Genomic DNA, 25,251 nt, shown 5'->3' with positions numbered 1-25,251 from the left:
ATTGTGATTTGAATATATGGAATTTTTGGAATGAAACCATTTTCTTCTATGACCATGAAGTTTGCAAACATCTGGTTTGTTCTCGTTGTTTTTTTACTCTGTGGCAAAAAACACTTCGGTACCAGACTAGGGAATTCCTCTCATGAGGCTCACATATGTCCTGGATGTTCTCGCCTTACTTTGAAAGTGGAATTCACTTCGACAGTCGTGGAACATGGTAATAGAGTTAAGCAGCAAAAAAAAAAAAAAAAAAAAAAATCCCTGTGAAGTTCAAGTGTATGTTACTGATTTGTGGTGTTTGTACAATTGTAACATTCAGAGAGTTTCTGTAGAAGCATATCATCTGCTAAATTCTCTATATTCAAAAAGAGAAACAGATTTTTTCAAAGGTTCTTGGTTTAACTGGAGGCAAAATTGAAAGAACAAGAGAAGGAAGAGAGGGGGAAGTAAAGAGGATGTTAAAAGTGAAAATGGAGTGTGAAGGCTCAGGTGGGCAAGTGTGGTCACTTTGGTGCGTTTAGTAGCTGTTTGTTTCAACCTGGCCAGTGGTATGGTTGAGGCTCTTTTACAAAATTTAACCACAAGTGGGCCTTGGAGGGGTGAGAAAGGCAAGAAATCTCTGTGGGTTTGTTCAAGGAAAAGTTTGGAAGCAATAATATGTGCATGGCAAAAGTTGCAAAGATAATTGTGAGGGGAGCAGGTGAAAGGCAAAGTGAGGCAGATATCACTGCTGAGATGGCAAAGGGTAGCAGTAGGACGCTTTGACCCTGCGTCCACTTACTGCCTCAGGTACCCGTAAAGTTTCCGCAGTGAAGCTGTGTGTGTGCCTGGGTGCTTACAGGCAGGATGTCCATAGTGACGTTTCTGTGCGTAGTTAGCCAAAGACTTACTGTGGTGAACGTGGCGGTGTGCGCTGGGGCTGAGGTCCACTCACAAATCACTAATCCAGCTCAAGGACTGGACTGTTTGGACCAGCTTCGTTCTCTGTGCGTCGTACTTGGTGTCAGTAGTTTGCACGAAAACTCAGTAACATAAAGAGGCTAGATGTCTTTAAATCATACATGTCAAGAAGCATATTGAATTGGCGTATCAAGCAGTTGTTTGTACTGCTGGATGTAACACTAAGTCTGTTACCTCTCCCCTGCTCCCCCCCATCATTTCACCTTTCCATGATGTTTACAATTCTACCTTCCTTTCAAAGGTTTTTATCATATTTCGCAGGTTTCCTGATGGGGGGGGGGGGGGGGAAAAAGGCATTGTGTAGTGCAGAAATAAATCACAGATTTCTAAAAGCAACAAAAAAGTGCCTCAAATTGTGATTATTTGTTCTGGAGAAAGAAAAAAAGAAATATTCGGACCTTTGTGATGTGAATGCGTGAGTAAGCTGCTTAAACATCAGTTCTGATAAGTTGTGCTCTTGTTCCAGAGTATATTGTGGCTTTTAATGGATACTTCACAGCTAAAGCTAGAAGTAAATTTATTTCAAGTGCACTAAAAAGTAGTGATATTGAGAACTGGAGGATTGTACCTCGCAACAACCCAGCCAGTGACTATCCTAGCGATTTTGAAGTTATTCAAATCAATGAGAAACAGAAAGATGGAGTACTGACACTGGAAGATCATCCAAACATCAAGCGTGTAACACCTCAGCGGAAGGTCTTCCGATCACTCAAATATTCAGAGCGTAAGTAATTTTCTGTGTGGTTGCATGAGATGTGCTTTGGAAGAGTCTTCTCAGCTTTATTTCAGACCATCAGCTTAGCATTACACAAATGAGTGCCCTACAGTTTTTCTTTAATTTACAGAAATCTATTCTTTTGCCTATAAAATTATCAGGGTCTTGTCATACCTTTGCTAAAGCGTGGCAATGATTCCATGTACAACGTAGAAACATTTATTTTGCAGCAGTCAGTTACCTGAGACTATAGACCACTATGTCCCTAGTAGATAAAACAGAAGCTTTTACTGATTTTGATGAGAGAAAATGGATACTCACTCATCTAAAACTTTTGGTATAACAACATGATGTGTATATTTGCATAAAAATCTAATCTTTTGTGGTTTTCCTCATACTGTTTTTTCTTCATCCTAATTCTACATAGCTGATCCAATGTTGCACTGCAATGAAACCAGATGGACTCAAAAATGGCAGTCATCTCGTCCCTTGAGAAGAGCAAGTCTTTCTTTAGGTTCTGGCTTCTGGCATGCAACAGGTCGACACTCAAGCAGGCGTTTGCTGAGAGCTATTCCTCGCCAAGTTGCTCAGACCTTGCAGGCAGACGTCCTCTGGCAGATGGGTTACACAGGTATGCTTTGGCTGTTGGCTTAGAACAATTACCTTCTTCGAAAAACAAGTGAAGTGTAAGAAGAGGCTAATTGACTCGTATGTGTTAATCTCTCATTGGGTGCCAGTTCCAGAAAGACTGAGAAATAATTTGTTTTGAGATGCATTGTATACTTACGGAGTACTCTTCTGTGTGTGCATACTGTACTTATGAGAAATTGGTCATGTTTATGATCTATGGCTGAATTTCTGAATTGGAATAGGAGTTTTGTTTAAGAGCTATAACTTACTGAGCTTGTAAATTGCATGCTACGTTAAACAAAAGTTCTCTTTAACTTGATTTGCTATGAAGCTGAATCAGAAAAAGCGATGCTTTTCTGTTACAGGTGCTGGTGTAAGAGTAGCGGTGTTTGACACTGGTCTGAGTGAGAAACATCCACATTTCAAAAATGTAAAGGAGAGAACAAACTGGACTAACGAGAGAACCTTGGATGATGGTGAGTTACTGTGCGCAATTGTCCAACTATTCCTGACACTGGTGTGTTCTGTTTTCCATTGTAAAACTGCTGTTGCTGCTGTGGTGTTAACCTCTGTTGAATACACAGTTGAAACTGTGTATCTTGAGATTTTAAGCATAATTTTGCAGTGTCCCGAGCACTTTGTACTCATACCAAATTTAACAAAGAGTATTAAGGTTCCAGGAGGGTGTTGTGTAAGTCTCCTTTGAATCGTATTTGGCATTTCATCATAGCATTTGAAAAATGTCAGGGCAAGAAGACATTATGCATGCATAAATACATTGTCAAAGTAGGTGGAGGTGAGAGCAAACCCCACAGAGCTGTTTCTTTCTTATTCCTTTTTATGTATTCTGCTGTTTCACAGTGCATACATATTTCCATACTTACGAGGGAGAGCGTTTTCCTTCTTTACTGCGCAGTCCTACACTAATCAGAGTTTTGGCACCTTCCTGTAAAGTTTTTCTAATCTATATCGTTTTCATCAACAAACGTTGTGCTGGCTCATGTCCATCAACATTCCAAATAACTTTTTATTTTCTGCAGTATGTGTTTCTTTTTCATATGTCAACCCTAACTTGCCCTGACCGTATGCTTTCACAGATTATTAACTTCATACAGTCTGGGTCAGTGAGTCAGTTGGCAATTTAATTCTCTTTGAGGTATGTGCATATCTTGATCAGTCTTGTGTGCACCTCTGTAGTTTTGTCATGTGTAGTATTTCTTTGCATTGCAGCACCTGCTTTTGGTAGCACTTTCTATTAGTTCTGTGCCCAGATGGTTGCTGGACGGGCAGATTTGGAGTACAGAAATATAATGCAGGCAGTCCAATAAAGCAAAAGCTAAATTATTTTTTGAGGAGAGGAAAAAATGTGTTTTCTTGTTTCACTGTTCAGCCTTAACAAAATACGGTTATTGCAGAGTCAGGATAAAAATCTTTTAAGAAGTTTACGTAAAAATACGTTGGCCTTGTGACTTGCATTTTCCAAAATAACGTTTTTCTCTCGTGATTGCTTTGTGGGCCTCTTGATTTCATTGGTAGCAATCGGGGGTGGGGTAGACTGGAGAGTCTATCACTCAAAGTTTCATCAGCTTGTTGTCTGGCTACACAGCGCTAGAAATTCTGACCCCACTGAACCCCGTAGCAAAATACTATTCAAAAAGACTAGGGCTGAACCCAGTGTTTGCGGTTTGTTGTAAAGTCTGTTAGATTGATGTGATTTTTGGTATAGGTGGTGTTTAACGGTAGAATCCTTGACAGTGAAATGGTTTGTCTTCTAACGTCTTATTTTGTTTCCTTCTCTCTGTGATAGGTTTAGGCCATGGGACTTTTGTAGCAGGTGTGATAGCCAGCATGAGAGAATGCCAGGGATTTGCTCCAAATGCAGAACTGCACATTTTTAGAGTGTTCACCAATAACCAGGTAGCTATTTTACATGTGTTTAAATTTTTGCCTTTCCAGATTAATGCTGTATTAATCCTTTCCTTTGGGAATATTGCAAGGACTTGTAAATGTTGACATGTTTTCTTTGATAAGTGAGAAGGATACATCTTTCTATTTATAAGAGACTTACTACAAGATGTCTTACGGTTTCCAAATCTGGTATATTTTTCAGAAATAATGTGTGGAAGTCTGATCTGTATAGTGGAAGCACTCACTCAAATGTACTGAGCACTAGAAATACTAGGAGACAATTGTCACTTTTGTGCTTTATTTTGGTGGTGTTTCTCCTCTCTGTCTGAAGTCTGTATTCTCATGGAATCGCTGGATTTTCCAATTATAGCTTTTTTCCCCCCTCTTTCTTACATAGGTCTCATATACATCTTGGTTTCTGGATGCCTTTAATTACGCAATTTTAAAGAAGATAGATGTATTGAATCTAAGTATTGGTGGGCCAGACTTCATGGATCATCCGTTTGTTGACAAAGTTAGTACGAGGAAATAAAGTGGTCGTGGTGTTTATATCCCTCACGCGAATGCTGGACTTGCAGAGCCACTTGTTTGCCACAGCTGCTGACAGGTTCTGGTGCTGCTGCCAGTTTCTGTGGAGTTTCATTTACACGAGAGAAATTTTGTACAGTGTACAGGCTTTTAGAAATATATTTAAGGAATGGATTAAAAAAACCCAAACACAACCCAAATATTCACAGAGCTATGGAAGCGTGCCCTTTTACAAAATGCTGTATGTACTGCTAGGAAGTGTGACTCCCAAGCAGGCAACTAAGTGGTCCCTTAATAGAAGAGCTTAACTGAAAATCCACCCTTGGCTTTTTTTTTAAATCTCTGCATGGTTAATTTATTTCATAGTAAAAATACGTATAGTGTGAATTTAGCAGCAAATTGTTTAAGAACAAATAGGTAAAAAGTACAGGTAGTTGATTCAGCTATGTGATAAGAGATTTGTTTCAGGATAAGATGGAATTAGGCTTTTTTGTTTGTAAATGTCATGGTCCCCTGAGTTGTTGATCTGTCCTTCAAAAGCATTAAGTGAATTAATTTACATTTTAAAAAAGGATAAAATCTTTCTTTGTAAAGGGTAATTAAGGGATTTGAGGCATAGAAATTCTTCCTTTTTTTAATGATAACCTACATTGAAATTTAGTTTGACAGCGACTTCACTACTCTCCCCAGAGTATTACTGGAGGAGTTTCAGAATAACTTGACTTTGGCATCTGGAGTGCTTTGTTACGGACAGGAGTTTTTCCTTAGTACATATTTAGGTTACATCAATCAGCAGTGTTGCTGTCGAGGCTGGGTTATTGGTCACATAATCTTAAGAAAGTTTGGAGCGTAATACTGAGTATAACAGTGAGATAGATGTATTTTGTAAGTCTCAGTAAGAAAGAGGGTTGGACTAATTGTTCGCTTACGTCAGGCCCCGTGGGGTGTACATTTGTTAAAGTCTCTTTTTTTTGTGGCAGAGCCTTATTGTAAACATTATTTTTTTTGTAGGTATGGGAACTGACAGCTAACAACGTCATCATGGTCTCTGCTATTGGCAATGATGGCCCTTTGTATGGGTAAGTTTCAATGACCACTTCAAAGAAAAAGCAAATATTATGTTATTATATGTTTTTGGAAGTAGTTGTGCTTGGTCAGGAAGTTTTCCCTCCTCCTTTTTTCTGTAATCTGTTTATAGAAAGTGACTCAAGTTAAACTCTTTCCACTGTCTTTATCACTTGCTGTAGTAGTAGGGCAATTTGTGAATTACTTAGCTAAATATTTTTCATCGGAACAGTGGAAAGTCAGTAAAAGAAGAATGGCAGTACTTCCAGCTGACGTTTCCCTGTTAGTGTGAGCAGACATCTTTGGGTACTGATTTGGGGCTTAAGGAATATAGAAGGGATCAAGCCAGAACGATTTATGGTATATTTCTAAAATAAATGCCTAAAAATAGATTTTGTTTTGTCTTCAAGATACATGGATTGGTAGTTACTGAGTTAGTTACTGAGTTACTAACTGCCTGAAAAGTTGCTCTCGCTTGTAAAGTATAACTATCAGGTAGGACCAAAATTTGTTTCTGTGGAGGTTAAAAAGAGTGTCTGACAAAAATCTGATGGCAGTGTGTCTGTTATCAGGATAAACTTATGACTGTGTCTTGTTTTTTGCGTTCTGGTTTGGTTTGGTTTTTGTCTTGCTATCTCCCAACTTGTTCTAGGACCCTCAATAACCCTGCTGACCAGATGGATGTGATTGGAGTAGGTGGCATTGACTTTGAAGATAATATAGCTCGCTTTTCATCTAGGGGAATGACCACTTGGGTAAGATACTTTGACTATGGCCAGCCACATTTGCAGCCAAAATACGGACCTTGGAAAGGGAGCCTTTTTTGAAAGGTGATCCCATGCAGATGGTATGTGTGGAGTTAACCAGTGATAAAAGATTTCATCAAAGATCAGAATAGTTAAAGATTGTCAGTCTAAGCAAGAAGCTTAATGTTCTTTGCAGGGTTTGTCATCTTTAATGTTGACCACTATTGACATTCTTGATGTATTTGTAAAATGTCCAGTACCTTTTGATGTATGGTGAGGACTTGCCTGTGTGGTTAAATCTGCAAAAATGAAGGCCTGCTCTTGTCCTTCCCTTAGTTTAAAAATCCTAGGATTTCCAGATGCTACATGTAACATTGCACTTAGCTGCCTGTTGAACTGAGGTGATGGGTACTGCACACGTGATTTCAGATGAGATTGCATTGTGATCTTGATTAAGGGGACTATTACATGTTTCTCTTTGTGCTGTATCTCATTCATTAGCCAGGTAGCAGTGTGTTTATCGTTTTGTCAGTGGTTTCACACTTAGCATAGATACTAGAGTAATCGGCAGTAATGTTGATGTTGAAACACTGAGAACTTGTCGTAAACAGCTTGAGTCCTTCTTTAGGTGTTACTTGCTGTTCCATGATGCTGAACCTCAGCTCATTTAGTTGATGACTTTACTTCTGAATGACCTGCAATTAGTTTAAATGCCCAAATGAAGCAACCGGAGTTCGTTATGTATTAGGGCAATAATCCATCTGTTTTCTTTCACAGGAGCTGCCTGGAGGTTATGGTAGAGTGAAGCCTGATATTGTTACTTATGGTTCTGGAGTGAGAGGTTCTGGTATGAAAGGTGGATGCCGTTCTCTCTCTGGGACAAGCGTAGCATCTCCTGTTGTGGCAGGTGCTGTTACTTTGTTAGTAAGGTAAGTCTTAAATAAGAATCTCTAAAAAGATACTGATGCAGGAGGGTCATAAAAGCCCTTAAAGGAACCCACCAAATAAAAAAGAATTGTGTTTGGATGTGGGAAAACAAACTCGGAGGATAAAATCGGGGTTCTTCTGGCTGAGACATTACCTTGTCTGACTAGCTCTAAATTTCCTGGGAAAAACTTGAGAGCTGTTTGGAATAATAGTTACGTCTTTGAAAATATAACTAGGGAGAACAGTACTTCGAAGTAATCTTGTCACATTTTTTAATCATTTTGAATTGCTGAGCTTCTGTCAATTGTGTTGTAGAAGAGCAGCTGCTCAAAGTAGGCACCTGTATTAGATAATTATCTAAGTACTTGTAAATTTTACAGGATTTAGGGTTTTATGACTATTATCCAGTTGCGTAAGTCATCTCTTGCACACTGAAGAACTTGAAAGGAAGGTAGGAGTTGCAAGTCTGTACTTGGTGTTTGTCACTGCTACTAAATAAGGATGAAACAAACCTTTATTTGAAAACCACTTATGCCAAAAATTCAAAGTCGTGTTTCCTCCATAAAATGGTGCATTTTTCTTTGAACAACAAAGGTATTTTTCCCCCCCGGAAGAGTCATGTTGGAAAAGATACTAGCAAGTTTCCAGTTACAGAGGCTTTGATTTTCAGAATATTTTATTTAGCATATAAAAATACTATCCTGATTGTAATGACTGCTGGTCATGAAGCACATGTAAGGAGAAAAATTTGTGTAATACTAGTTTTTTAAGATAAATGTGTCAGAAAGTTGCCGCTCTTCTTCAGCTGTTCCAGTGAGAAATCAAGTAATAATAGACAAATATGAACTGTAGATGTTACTCACAGCAACCTGATTTTTTGATTGCATTTTCTTTAAATCAAATGACTGTTAAGTCAGAATGGTAAATAGGACTAGCTAGAAACTGTAATAAAGGCCACCTAGCGTGATCTATTGTTTCCTATTTCAGCACAGTTCAGAAGCGTGAAATGGTGAATCCAGCAAGTATGAAGCAGGCACTTATTGCGTCAGCACGTAGACTTCCTGGAGTCAACATGTTTGAACAAGGACATGGCAAGTTGGATCTTCTGAGAGCTTATCAGATCCTCAACAGCTATAAACCACAGGCCAGGTTAATTTTAATCCTTAATATAATCTGCTGTATTTCTTTTAAGAGAGCAGGTGATGCATGTGTAACTCAGTTGAGCAACCTGTGCTTATGCAACAAAGAGAACTTGCACAGATCTTTTGTAATCCTGAAGCATGAATTTTGACAAGAGAATGGATGAAAAGTCAATGTATTTTCTGCCTAAGTTATAGCAATGTAGAGAATGAAGTGTCTATGAGAGCTAAATTTACTTTCTCTTCTAGCCTCAGATGTTATGAATAATGTAACCTAGAACACAATGGAAAATACTTAAGTTTTAACTTTCCAGAATAAGAACATTCTCACTGTACTGAAAAGCTGCTTTTGTTTTGTGAAAATTTTTTCACAAAACTTAAAAAAAAAAAAAAATGGGGGGGGAAGGAAGAAGATTTTAGGGCAGATTTGGGAAGCGAGGGGAGAGCTTCGTAGAGTAACTATGACTGGCATGTTTTATCTGTAATTTTTTCATAGTTACGTATAGTGGCATGTTCTTCTGCTGTTTATTGATTTATTTTTTTTTAAATTTTATGTCCTCTGTCCTGTAGTTTGAGTCCAAGCTATATTGACTTGACGGAATGTCCCTACATGTGGCCCTATTGCTCTCAGCCCATATATTATGGAGGGATGCCAACCATTGTTAACGTTACTATCCTTAATGGTATGGGAGTCACTGGGAGAATTGTAGACAAGGTAAGACTTAATGTTGTTCCAAGTCCTGACTCTTAATGTTGCTAACAGCTGCCCAGAAAAGACTATGAATTTCGTAGAACAAATCAGATTTCTTACTGCTGAGAGCAAGAAATGCAAAATGTTTGATTTTAAAGGATGCACCCAGATTAATAATATTTGTCAACATGAGCTGTCTACAAGTTTTCAAGCAATGCATTGGTTTCAGGGGCCTGTAGCATTTTATCTTTGTAAAACCAGTTTGGATTGACAGGTACTTAGAGATTTCTTTGTATTCTCTGATAGCATTTAAAATCTTCTGGATAGACTTTCCTCATCTTTTTTGTTTTTTTGGTGTGGAGCATAAGCAATCTTAGTAAAGGATCCTGACATTACAAATCATGCCTCTTCCATGGGTCAAAACGACCTGCATGTATTGACTTACCAAGGTCTGGTGCAAAACCTGTTCTCATACTTCAGTGATGCTGAACATGTTGGTTGACTAGGGAGGTTTTTAATTTTTTTTTTCATTAAGCTTGAAGTAAGTTTAAATGTAGAACAGATTTGGGAATTGTTACAAGTTAAATAAGGCACCTATCCCAAAACTAGCCAATGTAAATGAGCTTAATTTCAACATTTTAGTGTGAATCCTGAGATGTGTTTTAGATTTAAGCTTACATTAAAGGGTATTGAAGCTCTTACCCAACACCATTAGCTTATGGTAATACTCAGATGCAGCAGATATAATTTGCCTGTGTCTGTTACAGCGATAGCTCTCTTGGTTACTGAAAGGAAATTTTGTGTTCTTCCCAATAAATTCTTGCACAGGATCCCAAAACATTAAAACAGGTGCACTTAGGCAGCACACTGATCAGATAGCTTCTTAGAGATTCCTGCCTCTGAAAAGCCTATAGTTGGATCATTAAGGCTGTCACGATTAGGTTGATTCACTGACACAACACCAACCTTTTGGGCTTTGTGGACAGAATTTAATTTGACGTAATCTTCAGACAAGCTAAAATTTGTTATTTCTGCGTGCAGAGGAAGAGGGCTATGTGTGCAAAAATTAGTGACTGCAAATACCGTTTTACCAATGTTCTGTATTCTTCATTTCACAGCCAGACTGGCAACCCTATCTCCCCCAAAATGGGGATAATATCGAAGTGGCTTTCTCCTATTCCCCTGTGTTGTGGCCTTGGTCTGGATACTTAGCAATTTCTATCTCTGTAGCAAAGAAAGCAGCATCTTGGGAGGGCATTGCTCAAGGTCATGTTATGATCACAGTATCATCCCCTGCAGAAAATGAAGTAAGTTCTGTGCATTTTGTTTTTTCTGTGTTAATAATTATTAAAACTGCTTCCCAACATGCAAATACCTTCTTTTTAAGGGGTTGCTCTGGTCCTGTCATTTGAAGCATAAATTAGATTGGGGTCAGAAAATTGAAGAGTACAAATAATAATCTTTATAGTTGAGAGCAGGATTAACCTGCGAATTGAATATGCTTTAGAATCAGAAAACCTCTCTTTGAGACCAACTTCATAATTTCATTTCTTTACTGTGAATTCAAGTAATGCGTTTTGAAAAAGACAGTACTTAAACATATTTCTTCTAGAACCATGCTTAATTGTTCCTGAGAAGTTTTTAAGGTTTTGAACGATTGAACCAAATCACAGTTGTAACATATTCCAATTATTTTACATTCTGAGCATAAATATAAACTGTTGAATGCAGAAAAAATACTATGGTGATTTAAGGCAAAAGTCATCTCTGTCTCCAGAGCTGGTACTGGTGACTAGAAGTAGATTTGATACCTCCATTTTTTTGGTCTTTTACAATCCACAGTTAACTGGTGAATGTTCCTGTGGGGGAAAAAGGATTTCACTGTAGTTTGTTCTGTCCTTCAGTCTAAGAATGGTGCAGAGCAGACTTCAACGGTGAAGCTTCCAATAAAAGTGAAGATTATTCCTACTCCACCTCGTAGTAAGAGAGTCCTTTGGGATCAATATCATAATCTCCGTTATCCACCAGGATACTTCCCCAGGGATAATTTGAGGATGAAGAATGATCCATTAGATTGGTATTTATCTCAGGTTCTATTAAATCAGTATTTCTTGATTGTGTGTTAATGATACGGGATAACTTTACTGAATGCCAGAGAGCTCTGGCCTTTTTCAATGTGGCATGGAACTATCTTTTCTAGGAAATCCATGAAAAGCACTTGGACTCTGCATGCTTTTGGTGCAGGATTTTTTTTGTGCTCTATGGTTTTATTCACATGAAATGAAAAGCTTTTACAATGCACATTTAAGACATTGAGATTTCTGTTTGGGTTTCAAAGCGCAGCATTTTTCTTTTCTGCCCTAATTTCTCCCAGGAAGTTGAGAGGTGCCCTTTATTAGCTGCTTGAGTATTCGCTTATCAAAAAAACCGAGAAATTTGAAAGACTGAATTCTAAAGAAGAGACCCCTTGTCTGTTGAGGGAGTGTCTTTGAAGCAGGGAGAGGCTCGGCTGACCAGTTGTCTTTCATAGATGGAGAGAGAAACCATCCATAGAAGAATCGCGCGACAATGTATAAGTGAGGATTAATTGGGTCAGTGACGAAGACGTAGGCTTTTGGAAAGCTACTTGGAGCATGCAGATATGGCAAATGGACAGGAACTCTCTGCTGAGTTTCAGCAATTATTTACAGGTGGTCCTGTGTGCTTCTTCCAGTTAGTAGTTAAAACTGCTCTTACTGGCTCTTTTGCGAGGAGGAGGTCCTGTGAAGATCATCTGGTTTTAATGCAGCAGCGTTTCTCTGTGGCGAGATGCAAACGTGTAGAATTGTGCTTTGTAAGGAACATGCTCAATCTCCAGCTTTGACTCTATAACTAACTCTTCCCTGTAGCACTCGGAACCAGTGTAATTTGTGAAGAATTTTGCAAAGAGGAGATGGTGCTTGGAAAACTACAGGTTATCATTTGAAAAAAATGGACCTTTTAGAAAGGAAACTAGGAAGTAATCTATAATTAGATTAAAATCAGATTTCTGCATGCCAGATTTAAATGTCTTCAACACTTTTCTCTTTTCCTAAGGAATGGTGACCATATCCACACAAACTTCAGGGACATGTACCAGCACCTAAGGAGCATGGGGTACTTTGTTGAGGTTCTTGGTTCCCCATTTACATGTTTTGATGCAAGTCAGTATGGTAAGCATGAGTTAATTGCCTTGTTCTCTGTACTGTTAACTTCTTCCTAAAATGGCCTGTTTTTTGGAAGACCAAAAATGTGGGGGCGCAAAGAAAAATTTTCATGGTAGTAGAAAAATATTATAACAGTGGGTGTATTTATTATTTATATGCTGATATTTAGTTGTGTAAAGTGTCCCTGCAGAAGCTTGCTTGGGAATCTAGTACAATTAGTGCAGTTTTCTATCCTTATGAAAAAATGAGAGGGAAGGCCCACCTCTGAGTGGGTTAAAAGTCCCTCTGTATTCAGTCCCACAAAGGCAGACCTGTATTTGTCAAAAGATTTTTTGGCACAGTCAAAATGAAGCATGATGTGAGTAGCAGACTGAAATCAAAAGTGTCCATTCTGTTGTTTTGGGTTTTTTTTCCGCGGCAGTGGCATTTTAAAACTGATCTTTGTGGATAGATAAGAGAGTGGGGAAAGTATTCTATTCAACCATATGCGATAGCAAAGCAGTGTGTGGCTTGTTTTCTTCTGTGTTCATCAGGAAGGAGATTTGATAGATTTGCCAGGCAGGGGACAAACCAAGCAGTCCGTGCTCTTTTCTGCTCCAGTGTGCCCCTCTATTTAACCATGACGTGCTCCAACAAGAGCCTCTTCTCTTTTGGGCTGTGATGTTCTTCAGTAGACTGGAAACTGAGGGTGCATCCTCCTGACAATTTTCTAGTTCTGGAAATGTTATCAGTAGTAATCTTTTGTTTATCTTGATTCTTTAATAAATATCTCACCATTGCTTTTTGAGTTCAGTGAATGTGCAACTGGATACAGAAATGGTAGCCCTTAAAAAAGTAACAAAATAGTTTCTCTTCTGAGACTGCTGGTTTTATAGTTGATAGGGAGCAGCATTAGGCGACTTCTCTCTCCTCTGATTCACCATTACATTGTACCTCATTTGATTAGTAGTTTTTTAGGCTTCCAGAATTTCCTCAATGGGAAAAAGTGAGGGGCGAAAAATGCAGTGATCTGTGGTCCATCTACCACTTCTTCCTAGCTTGTATTGTCTGCAAACTTGATGAGGGTGCACTGTCCCGTCATCCATGTCATTGACATGGTTTCTACAGGATCTTTATCAGAAGGCTTTCCAAACACAGACTGCCTGCACTTTTAGAATTGGCCTGGTTGCAAGGGACTGTGAGATGTGGGGCGGGCACAAGTGCTTGATCAGATTGCTCAGGCTATCGTCCTGTTGAGATTTGTGTTGTCTCTGAGGGTGGAAATTCCACCACCTCTCTGGGCAGTCAGAAAGTGAAGAAGCAAAATGACTTGATATTTAGAAGCAATCTAAAAGCATAAACATATTTTCAGGGAATAAAAGTATATTTTTTCTAGTTGTGTTTTTCAGTGATGCAAAGAAGGTTGTGCTTGCTTGTTTGCAGGAGTGGGAGAGGGTTATATGAAAGTGGTAATGGCACTTTTAGTCAGGTCTGCTAAAATGCAGCTGTAGTTTTCAAGGTCTGAATCAAACCAAGTTTCAGAATAATTGTTGTCTACCTGACTGCAAATCTGCAGTAGTGAGCAGAGTACCTTTTAGAATTGGAGCAGTGAAAAACCTTCTGACTAGGGTGCCTCTACAATAGCACTTTAGTTTGGATCAGCGGTGAATTTCCTGATTGTCCTCTTCTGCCACAGTTTGGCTCGGTTTATGGAGCATTTTGGGACCAAACTGCAAAATATACACCTGACATATGCAGGCATTCAGTTCATGAGACCACACAAGCACGAGTTGTAAGTAACATCCTTAAAAAGCATACTGTGCTGCCAGACTGATTTTTGATACATTTGTAAACTGAATTGTCTTAATGTTTCCCATCCTTAAATATGACTTCTTCAGGTGAGCTGCCAGAGCAGGGCACATGGACTGGATATTGTGCAAAATATGCGCTTGTGTTGACTTTTGCCTGGGTTGCGTGAATAGCAATAACATTACAGTGAACAGCCTGGTGAACTTTTGTTTTTGCTTTTACATGCAGGGACTTTACTGATGGTGGACAGTGAGGAAGAGTATTTTCCTGAAGAGATCACCAAGCTGAGGAGGGATGTCGATAACGGACTTTCGCTTATAGTGTTTAGTGACTGGTACAACACATCTGTTATGAGAAAAGTCAAGTTTTATGATGAAAACACAAGGTACTGATTTGTGTCAGTTCTTTGGGAAATAAAATGCCACAGAATTGACATTTTATGCGCATATTACCCTAAAAATCCCAAATGTGATACGCTGTACTTAGTGCTTGCGTGCTACCTGTAAGAAGGGACTACCTGAAGAGCAAAACTGACGTTAAGCTGCAGCTTAAGGAGAAGAGCTACCTATTTTATCATGATTGCAAAGGCCCCCTTGGTAATGTAATCTTCTTTTAAAGCCCAGAAAAACATTTACAATGAAAAGAAGTAAGAAAGTGGAGACTGACAAACAAAGAAGAATGGATAAGTTTTCACTTTTTCTTTCTATTCTGCTCCCCAAATGTGGGTTGCAAACAGAATCGCCAGGTTGTGCACCCATTATTGAAATCATTCCAGTGTATCGTATAAAGAGAAAATACACTAGTATCGCCACTGGTGATAAAGACCCTCATAATTATTGTAGTTGTCAGCCTGTTTTGTGCTACTGTTAAGCTAGAAAGATCTGTTCTGCAGTTTGTGAGCAAGTAACATTTTGCTTCATTAGAAAAATGAGAAGCAAATTACATGACCATCGTTTTTGCCTCATCTTAGCCAAACAAAGAGCATAAGACTGAATTTCTTTCTAGTAAATTGAAGTTTTCCATGGAACCGAAATGCACTGAGAACATTACATTAGTAGTATTTAACTTTTGCTCAAAAGCGTTGGTGTCAAAGACAGCTGCTCGCATGCCCCTGGAGTTAAATAAGGCTTTGAGATGTATTTCGTTATTTAAGTGACTTTGGAAAAAGTCTGCACGTGGGAAGACACCTGACTTTTCATTATACAAACTCTAGGAGTATATTCTGTAGACTAATAAACTGTGTTACGCTGTAATTTTTACAGACAGTGGTGGATGCCTGATACTGGAGGTGCTAATATACCAGCTCTCAATGATCTGCTTTCTGTCTGGAATATGGCCTTTAGCGATGGGCTGTATGAAGGCGATTTTACCATGGCAAATCATGAAAGTGAGTACTGGAGTCTATTGCCTACGCAGGCTACAGTGTGTTGTTTGGAAGATAGTTTTCTGTGAGAATGAGATTGAGCAGGAGTCAAGGGAACCACTCAAATTCAGTGAAGAGAGTCTCATAAGCATGCTTAAATGATGACTTCCTTCGTAGACTGTATATGAACAATTTTCAGACCAGATAATGAACGTCCTCAGTTTAGGCTTGCATTCCAGGTGCTGATACTTTTGAAGAGTATTGTTGGGGTGTGTCTATATTTGTCTGGGCTATAAATATTAGTTGCTAAGATGAAGCCTTTGGTTTTATTTTTGCAGTTACGTAGAAATTTGAAGTTTTGGAGGAAGAAAATGGATAGGGACTTTTTCCTTGGAATACGCCAATTTAGACAGGCATCACAACATCCTGAGTTGTTTTGTAAATTCCTGTTCTTGTAACCTTTTGAATTGTTCCCCCTGAAATGAATATGTTTGGTTTCAAGTTCAAACTTTGTGGTTAGGTCACAGGTCTGTGACCTTACTGTTTTCAGACTTTCTAGGTTTAGCCAGTCTTTCTTTTTATCTGACCAAGTCACCTGACGTTTTCATGCTTGGTTTCCAAATCTGTCTTCTGAACGGTTCATTTGGAAAATGTATGTGAAAAGAGAAGGCAGTATTGATTGAAGGAGACAGGTTCTCTGTAGTATAAATAATGACTGTTAGTGTGAAATACTACATTTCTCATGGCATTTGATTAAGCTTTTCAGTTTAAAAAAAGATGTCAGTCTCCTAAATGGCAAGATTTGAAAGCAGTATGTAAAGATGAACCTGCAAAAGCCGTGCTTAGAAATGCCTTCTCTGTGAATGCACATATTGGTCAAAATACACAAATTCAGAGCAGTGTTCCTGAGAATATTTTCTTCTGTGCTTGTTTTAACAGCTTGCTGAAATACAGTGGGGAGGGAGGGAGTGTCATTTTTGGTCTTTAAACTGCAATTTTGTGATGTCTTTCAGTGAATTACGCATCAGGATGCAGTATTGCAAAGTTTCCAGAAGATGGCATTGTCATTGCACAGACTTTTAAGGATCAAGGTATGCGCTTCCTTGTCTTTTTTCTGTGTTTTAAGTAGAACTTTGGAGTCGGTGTACAGCAAAGTTACAAAGTCTAAAGGTGTAAAAACAATGGAATGAAAAACACATCAACAGGGTAGGTATTTTTTCATTTTGCCTAGAACATGTAGTTGGATGCCTAACAGGCAGCTGCAATATGACTCTGTACGCAATTTTTATATAGTACAGCAATATCCAAGTGTATATATACAGTCTTTTATTATGTTTGCTGTATGTAAACATATCTGCGGGGGCGGGGGAGAGAAAGAGAGAGTGAGTGTCAATTTGACAAGTAGCCTGCTAGATCTGCTTTCTCTGTTGAATCCTTCTCATTGCAACCATGAAGCAAGAGAGCTCTGTGTTTTGCTTCTACTATCTAAAGGCAGCGTCTAAAGTAGAGGAGACTAAATACTGAATTTGAAGTTTGTCTTATTTTGTTTTTTGAAATGAGTGTTAGAGGTAAGAAACCTTTAACCTAAAACCAGCTTTCTACAGACCTCGTTTTATTTCCTTCATGAACTGGAGTGTTTTCCCTCCTGCTGCTTATTAGAGCTTTCAGTTCACAGGAGATAAAGTGGTTGGATGGATTTGTAAGGTACAGATGGCAGGTTTATAGCCAGGTGTCATCTGGGTTTTGGTGCATGTACCCATTTATACTGGGAAGGTTCCTGTGATTTTTCATCTTTACTGTTCATCGATATATTGTAAATATTTTACAAACGTGTCTTTTAAGTTGCCGGTTTATTACTCGGATACTTGCAGTGTTTGGAGGCAGGCTTTTAAATGATACTCCTTCAAAAATTGCTCTTTACAATATTGGTACAAGTGTTTCAGAAAAGGCTGAGAAGCAGATCTGTGAACCATGGCAGGGCTGCATGTAATGAAAACTGGCTCTACCTGCCAGTTCAAAGAGCAGCTGGGGTGAGGCGGGAGTAAAATTTGCCAAAGGCTAAAGCGGAGGGGGATGGTGGGAAAACTCACGTGAGTTCCTTTTTTTTTTTTTTTCTTTTTTCCTTTTGGCTTAGGTATCCTTACTAAACAATAATTTTCTTTGTTCCTGAATTGAAAGCTGAACAGGCAAAGTGCAAGGGTAACTAGTTAACTGCAGAGTTGCAGGGAGATGCAAGCCCAGCAGTCTTCAAAATGGGCTGAACGGCTGCTTTAAATGAATTAAATCAAAGCCTTTGTCTTGCAGCTGCTGCTTACAGAGAGACAGATGTTGTATTTCATGGAATGTCTCTGTTCTCTTTTGTTAGTTCCATAGTCAACTTTCTTGTAGCAATAGGTAGGCATGGCAGCAAAGTAAGCTGGCGAAGAACAGTGTGCATTGTGATGGCTGATTTTTAAGTTACTGTGTCCTGTAAAATTCTGCAGAAGGACTAAAACAACGTAAAGCTATATGTAAGGCAGATCTTTCTGATTTTGAACCTGTTGCTGAAAATATTAGGATTTTTCATTCGAGAACGTTAAAGATAATCCAGGTTGTGAGGTCTTTTTCTGCTTCTCTGCCAGAGAAAGAAAAACACTGGTATCAGCAGAAAACTTCACAATCAGGGTCTTGGAGCAGTTTCATTGTTATCATAACATCATGGGGTTTTTTTTAAATATTTTGCATAAATGTGTGACATGAAGAGTGGCATAGCTGCATTTGTAAGTTTGCAATGTAGGCTTTGTTGACTTACAGGTAAATGGATGTTGATGCTTTGCAGGCTATGAAATTTATTTGTGCTTTGCTTTAGGTCTTGAAGTTTTAAAACAGGAGACTGCTGTAATTGAAAATGTCCCTATTTTGGGACTTTACCAAGTTCCTTCCGAAGGTGGTGGCAGAATTGTTTTGTACGGTGACTCTAATTGCTTGGATGACAGCCATCGACAGAAAGGTGTGTAAGCTTTGACATGCAGGAAGAGTTACTGTCTTGAGCTGTCCTATGGGGTTTTTACAGCTCCCATCAGAAGTAGGTGTTTTCTAGGGAATCTCTAAATATTCCTAACTGGGGATTAATCTAAATTCTGCAGAGCTGTACTGAAAACGCTGTAAGGTGCAGTTACAACAAAAGAGTGCTCCACATTAAATAGCCCTCTGATAGATGGGAGCATTCACACACACACCCCCCCCCATAGGCCCCTTGCCTGTTTTTCCATCCCATAAGCTTTGGGGGCTGGTTTTGGGGTGGGTTTTTTGCCGGGGGGTGCGGGGGTTTTTTGCTTCTTTGGGGTGTTTTTGTTTCCAGAAAGCACTAACAGTTACACGTGCTTGATTTGAAGTTGTGAAGAGGCCATTAGGGGATCCCTTCACTTTTTCCTCAGTTGCATTTTCAGAATGTTTGTGTAGTGCAATGGATTTTATCTTTTGAGTTTGCTCATTGGCGTGCCTTGTTCCCTTTGCAATGTTTCCTGTGAGGATTTATGGTAATGTTCAACATCTCAGTTGTGCATTACTATTTTCACGTTGTTATACTTTGACACAAACCAGCTGGTTGTAAATATGTCAGAAAGTAGGAATTTCTGTTTGGGTTTTCAAAGCATTTGCAACTCCAGGTAGCAAGTGTGCGAGTTGTGTGTGCGTGCAGTTTCTGTGACTCCCAGAGAAGCCATTCTCTCTTCCTTACACACTGTGGTTGGTCCTTATAAAACCTTTTTCGAGCAGTCTGTCTGATCTGACTTCTACAATTAAGAGATCGATTGGGTTTCTCCTGACATGTAAAGCGCAGGCTGGTAGATCTGTGGCTTGAGAGGCCAAAGATAATTCAGTATGTGACGTCTTTTTCTGCATTCCCACTGAATGCGATGTTCAACCTGAATTTTCCTTTTGTGACAAAAAGTACATTTATAATTTTTTAAGCTTTTGTCACTGACATTTTAAAAATATTTGGTTATTTAATCCATCCCTTGCCTAATTTGTTTAAGTTTAAAGGAACTTACTGCCTAAGGGAGCTCTCTGTCTTTAGCTCATTTCTCTCTTTCCCAAACATTTTCTTTTTCTTTGGAAGTTCTCCAGTTTCTCCTTATCTGTCTTTGAGTGGCTTCCAGTGAGTTGCCGTAACACCAGCATGTCGGTGCCTTATGTGCTTGCTGTAGGTTATTGAAAGCATGTAGCATAAGAGAAGAGACGTAGCTTTAAATTAAGTAATAGAAAACAGTGCTTTGTGACCTCCCTAATGCTGTTCAATTCAGTGTGACCTGTGAAGCAAGAAAAAGTGAAAGCCTCTAAAGAAATCCTTTAAAATTAGCTTTTAAGTTATGAACCAGGAGCTATGTCTCCTGCAGAGACATCGGTGGCTTTAACTGAGCTAAATTCCTAACATTTGTGAATATAAATCCTTAACATCTGATTGACCTCTTTAAAAATCAAAGGTGAGGGTTTAAGGGACACCAGGATTATGAAGATTAATTCCCATTCCCAGCCAACTGTTCCTGGGGAGAGAAGTTCTGGGAAAAGTTGTTTGCTGTGTGGTGGAAATAGCTGACAAGACATTGTCCTACTCCTGCAGATGGAAGTTTTAGAGAATTGTGATGCTAACTAGCTGGACTGCTTCTTCGTTAGGGGTAGCCCTGGATTAAGGCAGTAGTAATTCAGGAGAGAATCAAAACAAGGGTTCATATGCTGTTGAAGTGCAAAGGAAAACCATGATCAACTATATTGTGGCATTGGTTCCCAGCCTGGTCTGTACCACAGCTGCTGTAGGTACTGCTTTTCCTTCAGCTGGTATGTAGCCAGAAACTTTCCCCTTCCTTTGTTTATTTTTTTTAAGCTTGGGAAAGCAAATGAGTCATAACTTTCTACTGAAAACATGACCTTGTTTTTACTTTTCTTTGCGAGATATCTATTTTGTCCTTTCAAAAAATAGTTGGTTCTTTGTTTCCTTCTTAAATGATATCAGAAGTTCTGAGTTTCCTGTGTTTCCACACCGAAAAACCTCATAGTTTTTGCAGGGACTTGGATGGCCTTGCCCAACCTGGAATTCCTGTATTTGAGACCTGTTGTTTTATGTCTTACTCACCAAAAGGGCCTGATTTGGTACACAAGAGAAGAAGATAACTTTAAGACTGAACAGATTGTTTTTGTTTTTGTGTTTGTGTATTGGGGAGGAGGGGTTGAAAATTGCATCTCTTCTGAAATTGGGCCTAGAACTTCAAAAGGAGAATAACAGGAGCCAGAAAAACTGATGGTACTTCTAAATGTCATTATATTCTTCTTAAGAGTAAGATGAGCCATTTGAAATGTGGCGTAATGCATATTTTGTTTTGGGGCTATGAAATCCACAGATTGCTTTTGGCTCCTGGATTCCCTCCTGCAGTACACTTCTTACGGCGTGACGCCGCCAAGTCTCAGCCATTCCGAAAACAGGCAGCGACCGCCGTTGGGAGCTGGCTACTCTCTCCCCGAGCGGATGGAAGGTGAGAGCCTTAACTACCAAGCAGAGCCCACAACTGAGGGAGCGTCAGGGTGGAATTTAGGAAGACCCAGGCAGACCCCTTGAGTTATATGCCAGTAGGATTAGTTTGGTGTGAGCTCTACAGTGTTCTGTTGTTTTACGAGAAGAGAGCACTTACTGTAGGGATTTGTCAGGATATAGTTGTGATTAGACTAAAGAAAATGTTCTGTTCATAGAGTAGGAATTTTCAGATACCTAGTTCTGCTAGGGAGCATTCTAGTTACTAGCTACGGAGCGTGTATAAAGCATACAGCCTTGTCTCATGTGCTGCCAGCAAAACTTGGATTACCTTGTAGGTGCACACTCTTACTGTTTTGTAAGGTACCCTTTGGTTAATTCTAACCGAGATTTAGCTGCAAGTCATCATTACTGTAAAGAGCTCCTGGTTTTACAGCAGCTCTGTTTAGCGGGAGGCAAATGTCGGTAACTCTTATCCTACCAGTCTTTTGGTAACACAGTCAGTCTCTGCTGTGAGTTGCAGGTAACCATTTGCATCGATACTCAAAGGTGCTCGAGGCTCACTTGGGAGACCCTAAACCCCGGTCCCTTCCTGCTTGTCCTCACCTGTCCTGGGCCAAACCACAGCCTTTGAATGAAACTGCCCCCAGGTTAGTATACGTCTTTCTTATAGTTATACAAGAAGGCTTGCTTTTGAGTGCAGCTGAAAAATTATTTGTTCCATCTGCTTTTGAAAGGGACAGCTGGAATGCCTTTCCTAGAGAAATACCAGATTGCAAAGAGGAAATAATGATTAATGCCTCATCAGTGAATAATTCTGACTCACCTTATAGCTACACTATGAAACCGGGGGATTTTAAAAATAGCTTCACAAGTCAATTCACTGTTGTGATTGAGTGATCCCAACTTAGAGTGAACGGTCTTGCTTAAATCCATCATCAGTGCATGCCTTGGAAGTAGTTTTCTGAAGCAGCTTCTTGGACAGCTCGCCTAACTCTGCCTTCTGGTGTATTGTTTGTCAGTCACTCGGAGGCAAATGCATCAGCATTATATATGCATCGTACTTGCCTGCTGAGCTGCTAATAGTAACTTTTGGTAGTCTGCGTGCAAGAGAGTTGTTAGTAAATAGTTGCCGATCTAAGTGTGTCCCTGTGGCATCTGAATTTAACTTTGGAGGCCTGCAAACTGCAGAACCTAAAGAGCAGACCCTATCATTTGGGTCCAAACTAGTGAGTTATTTGTAGGTTCCAACTGTTACTTTCTCTATGTGTTTCTACAAAATTCCTTGCATTGCTGAAGTAAGTGGGCAGACACCTCTGTCTTTAAATTTCTTCTAGCAACCTTTGGAAGCATCAGAAGTTACTGTCAATTGACCTTGATAAAGTGGCTCTGCCCAGTTTTCGACAGAACCGACCCCAAGTGAGACCATTGTCCCCTGGAGAAAGTGGCGCATGGGACATTCCTGGAGGTAAATATTGAAAAGTTTGAAAGTCACTGTTTTGCTTTGCTTTTTGTATAAGCTTTGGAAAAAAAAAAACCAAACACAGTGCAGCCAGAACAGAGGCCACGTGTTTATTTTCAGTTGTGAAAAACATGCGAATAATAGTATGGCTGTGTTGCAAAAGGCTGACTGATGAGGCCCGAGAGATATATTTTTGCATATGAATAGTTTATTCAGAAGAAAGCATGCATGATATGCATGTATCCCTCCTTCTGGGAGGAAGATTTTGGCATTGCTTTTTGAGTAGTCGAGGTTTGTTTTGGCGCTGTTCAGACTGACGGGTGTCAGCAGCAGTCCCTGTCCTTGGGAGCTGTGGCTAGATGCCTCCTGCTAGCTAAAATTCCTTGTGTGAGTGCACAGATGCAGAAGCAGAGTCCGGAAGAGTTTGTCTGAATGGTGCTTTGTGCAAGGTGTTACACTAAGAAATGATGTAGAGCACTTGAAACGGCATTCAGTCTAATGGTGGGGTGCTCTCCTGTACAAGCTTGGCACTGCAGGCCCAGCTGGAAGTAGTTTGAAAGTCTCACGCACGCTCTTTTCCCAGGCTGAGCTGCTAGACCAAAAGATGCCTGTAAAAAGGAAGGGTCTGGTTCTAGAGCTCATCCTCACCGTGTGCGTGCACGGTCTCTGGAGCGAGCACAAAATCAGTTTCCTCGTGGCATCGGGATTTGGTGTGATTTATAGAAATTACTTAGTGGTAAAATTATGGTCAAGCGTTTGCATCTCTCTTCTAACGCAGAATGGAAGATTGTTGTTGCAGGGGAAATCTGGGTTGTACTTTCACATCCCCCGTTAGGTCAAGGTGGAAAGGCTGGTGCTTTTCTGTAATGTTAGCATCCTGTCTTAGTGTCACTAATCGGTCTGCAGTTGTTAATCTTCCTGTCTGAGATGTAATCTGATTAATAGCTGTTTCATCTTTGAACAAGAATTATCATCGATCGTTTTGGTAGATAGCGTTAACACTGCAAAGACATCGTAGCTCATGCGGTCGTTAGTCGCTTCCAAACCTCTTTGCCTTTCTAGGTATAATGCCGGGCCGGTACAACCAGGACGTAGGACAGACTATTCCGGTCTTTGCTTTTCTTGGTGCCATGGTGGTTCTGGCGTTCTTTGTGGTGCAGATCAACAAAGCAAAGAGCAGGCCAAAGAGACGGAAACCACGAGTGAAACGACCGCAGCTTATGCAACAGGTTCATCCACCAAAGACGCCTTCTGTGTGAAAGCTCTCGCTTGCCAAAGATGACCTCCTTTTACCGGTTGCTTTCCTGGGCGACCGATCGCTCCCAGTGAAGGCGCAGTGAATGCGGCACTGATCGTACTAGTAATTCGCACCTGACATCATCTCATAGTCTTTGGTTTCTGGAGAGAAAAAAAAAAAGGACCTCAGTTGATCATCTGTACATAAAACTGCAGCTTTAAGCAGCCGAAGCCACCAAAGACTTGAATACTGTTTCAATGGCTGCTTAGTCACTACGTATCCCAAGAGGGGGAAAATGGACCTTTTTTTTTTAAGCTGACCAAACTAAAATTTATTTGTTTAGAGGCTATTTTCTATATTTATTGTTGGGGAGGGCGGGGGGAAAAGTCACTTTAAGGACCTCTGCTAAGGAAAAACAAGTGCATTTTTTTGGACGGAATGCAATTTTCTAGAACGGTATTAAGCTGAAGAGTATAACAGACACCATTAAAGGAGGGAGGGGGCGAGAGAAACCAGTACGAATCGGTGAGGCATACTCCTGCAGTTTATTTTTATAAAGCCAGCTACCATGACGTTTTGTAATTTTTGGTCATGATTTCACCGTTGTTGGTGAAGCAGATTTTCAATAAATATGTTATCTATATGAAGCTAAAACAATGTGCTAGATGGCTCTTCTTTCCACTGCCAGTTAGAGAGAGCAAGTTGTTGAGTAGAGAAAATTTTCATGTCTCCCCCTCTTCCCCCCATATCTTTATCCTTAACAGCAGCATCCCAAGCTGCAGACTTTCCTCTGGAGCATTAACGGGGCAGTCGTACAAACGGTGCCCGTCCCGAGTGAGCGCAGAGTTTTGAACACCTTCAAAACTGCAGAAGCAGCTAATGAGGAGAGAGCTCCCGAAGGGCAGCTCAGTGATGAGCTGTGTAAGAAACTGTCGTGTGGATGGCACCTAACAGCATAGCGTGGTGTGTCACAAAGCCAAAAACCCTGTCTCCTTTGGTTTGTCCTGCTTGAAAGCCTGTGACTTGTTACGGGCTTAAATAAGGACGCAGGCAGAAGTTGCCCTTACCACACGGTGTCGGTTAATGTTGCCATCGTTGAAATAGCTTCTCTTTTGTAGCGAAGCTGCGAGGTTTTCCCTGGCAGCTGCTTTGATCACCACTCCAAATAAAAGCGCCTTTTCCCAGGAGGAGCAGGGAGGTGGTGGTTGCCTCTGTCGGCGAACAGAAGTGGTGCCTGGGCAGGGAAGCGGTCTGCACCGGTCAACAGTCCTGCCTGAGCTCTCAGGCAGCTCACTGGCTCCCACGCAGCCCTGGGCATGGCTGGAGAGGGGAGAAGGTGCCAGGGACCTTGGGCGGTCTGACTGCACCTGCCCCGGTCGGGGCTTACGATCATGGATGGTGGTG

The 25,251-nt window shown here is 40.1% G+C and overlaps 1 protein-coding gene across 1 annotated transcript; it reads left to right on the top strand.

Moving 5' to 3' along the window:
• The first annotated feature begins 26 nt into the window (after positions 1 to 26).
• On the top strand, positions 27 to 24,498 carry MBTPS1 (membrane bound transcription factor peptidase, site 1). The gene is made up of 22 exons (XM_076349365.1): positions 27 to 217; positions 1,427 to 1,684; positions 2,103 to 2,306; positions 2,671 to 2,781; positions 4,113 to 4,222; positions 4,611 to 4,727; positions 5,753 to 5,820; positions 6,459 to 6,561; positions 7,330 to 7,481; positions 8,467 to 8,628; positions 9,189 to 9,333; positions 10,428 to 10,616; positions 11,214 to 11,386; positions 12,385 to 12,500; positions 14,511 to 14,667; positions 15,545 to 15,669; positions 16,659 to 16,736; positions 18,494 to 18,634; positions 21,021 to 21,152; positions 21,672 to 21,798; positions 22,486 to 22,616; positions 23,673 to 24,498. Exons 1-22 carry the CDS (start codon positions 31 to 33, stop codon positions 23,867 to 23,869), a joined length of 3,183 nt encoding a protein of 1,060 aa, XP_076205480.1. The 5' UTR covers positions 27 to 30; the 3' UTR covers positions 23,870 to 24,498.
• The last annotated feature ends 753 nt before the right edge of the window (positions 24,499 to 25,251 follow it).

Source organism: Aptenodytes patagonicus, chromosome 11 (assembly GCF_965638725.1).
Source record: "Aptenodytes patagonicus chromosome 11, bAptPat1.pri.cur, whole genome shotgun sequence".
Lineage (NCBI taxonomy): Eukaryota > Metazoa > Chordata > Aves > Sphenisciformes > Spheniscidae > Aptenodytes > Aptenodytes patagonicus.
This window is presented reverse-complemented; position numbering and strand designations above follow the sequence as displayed.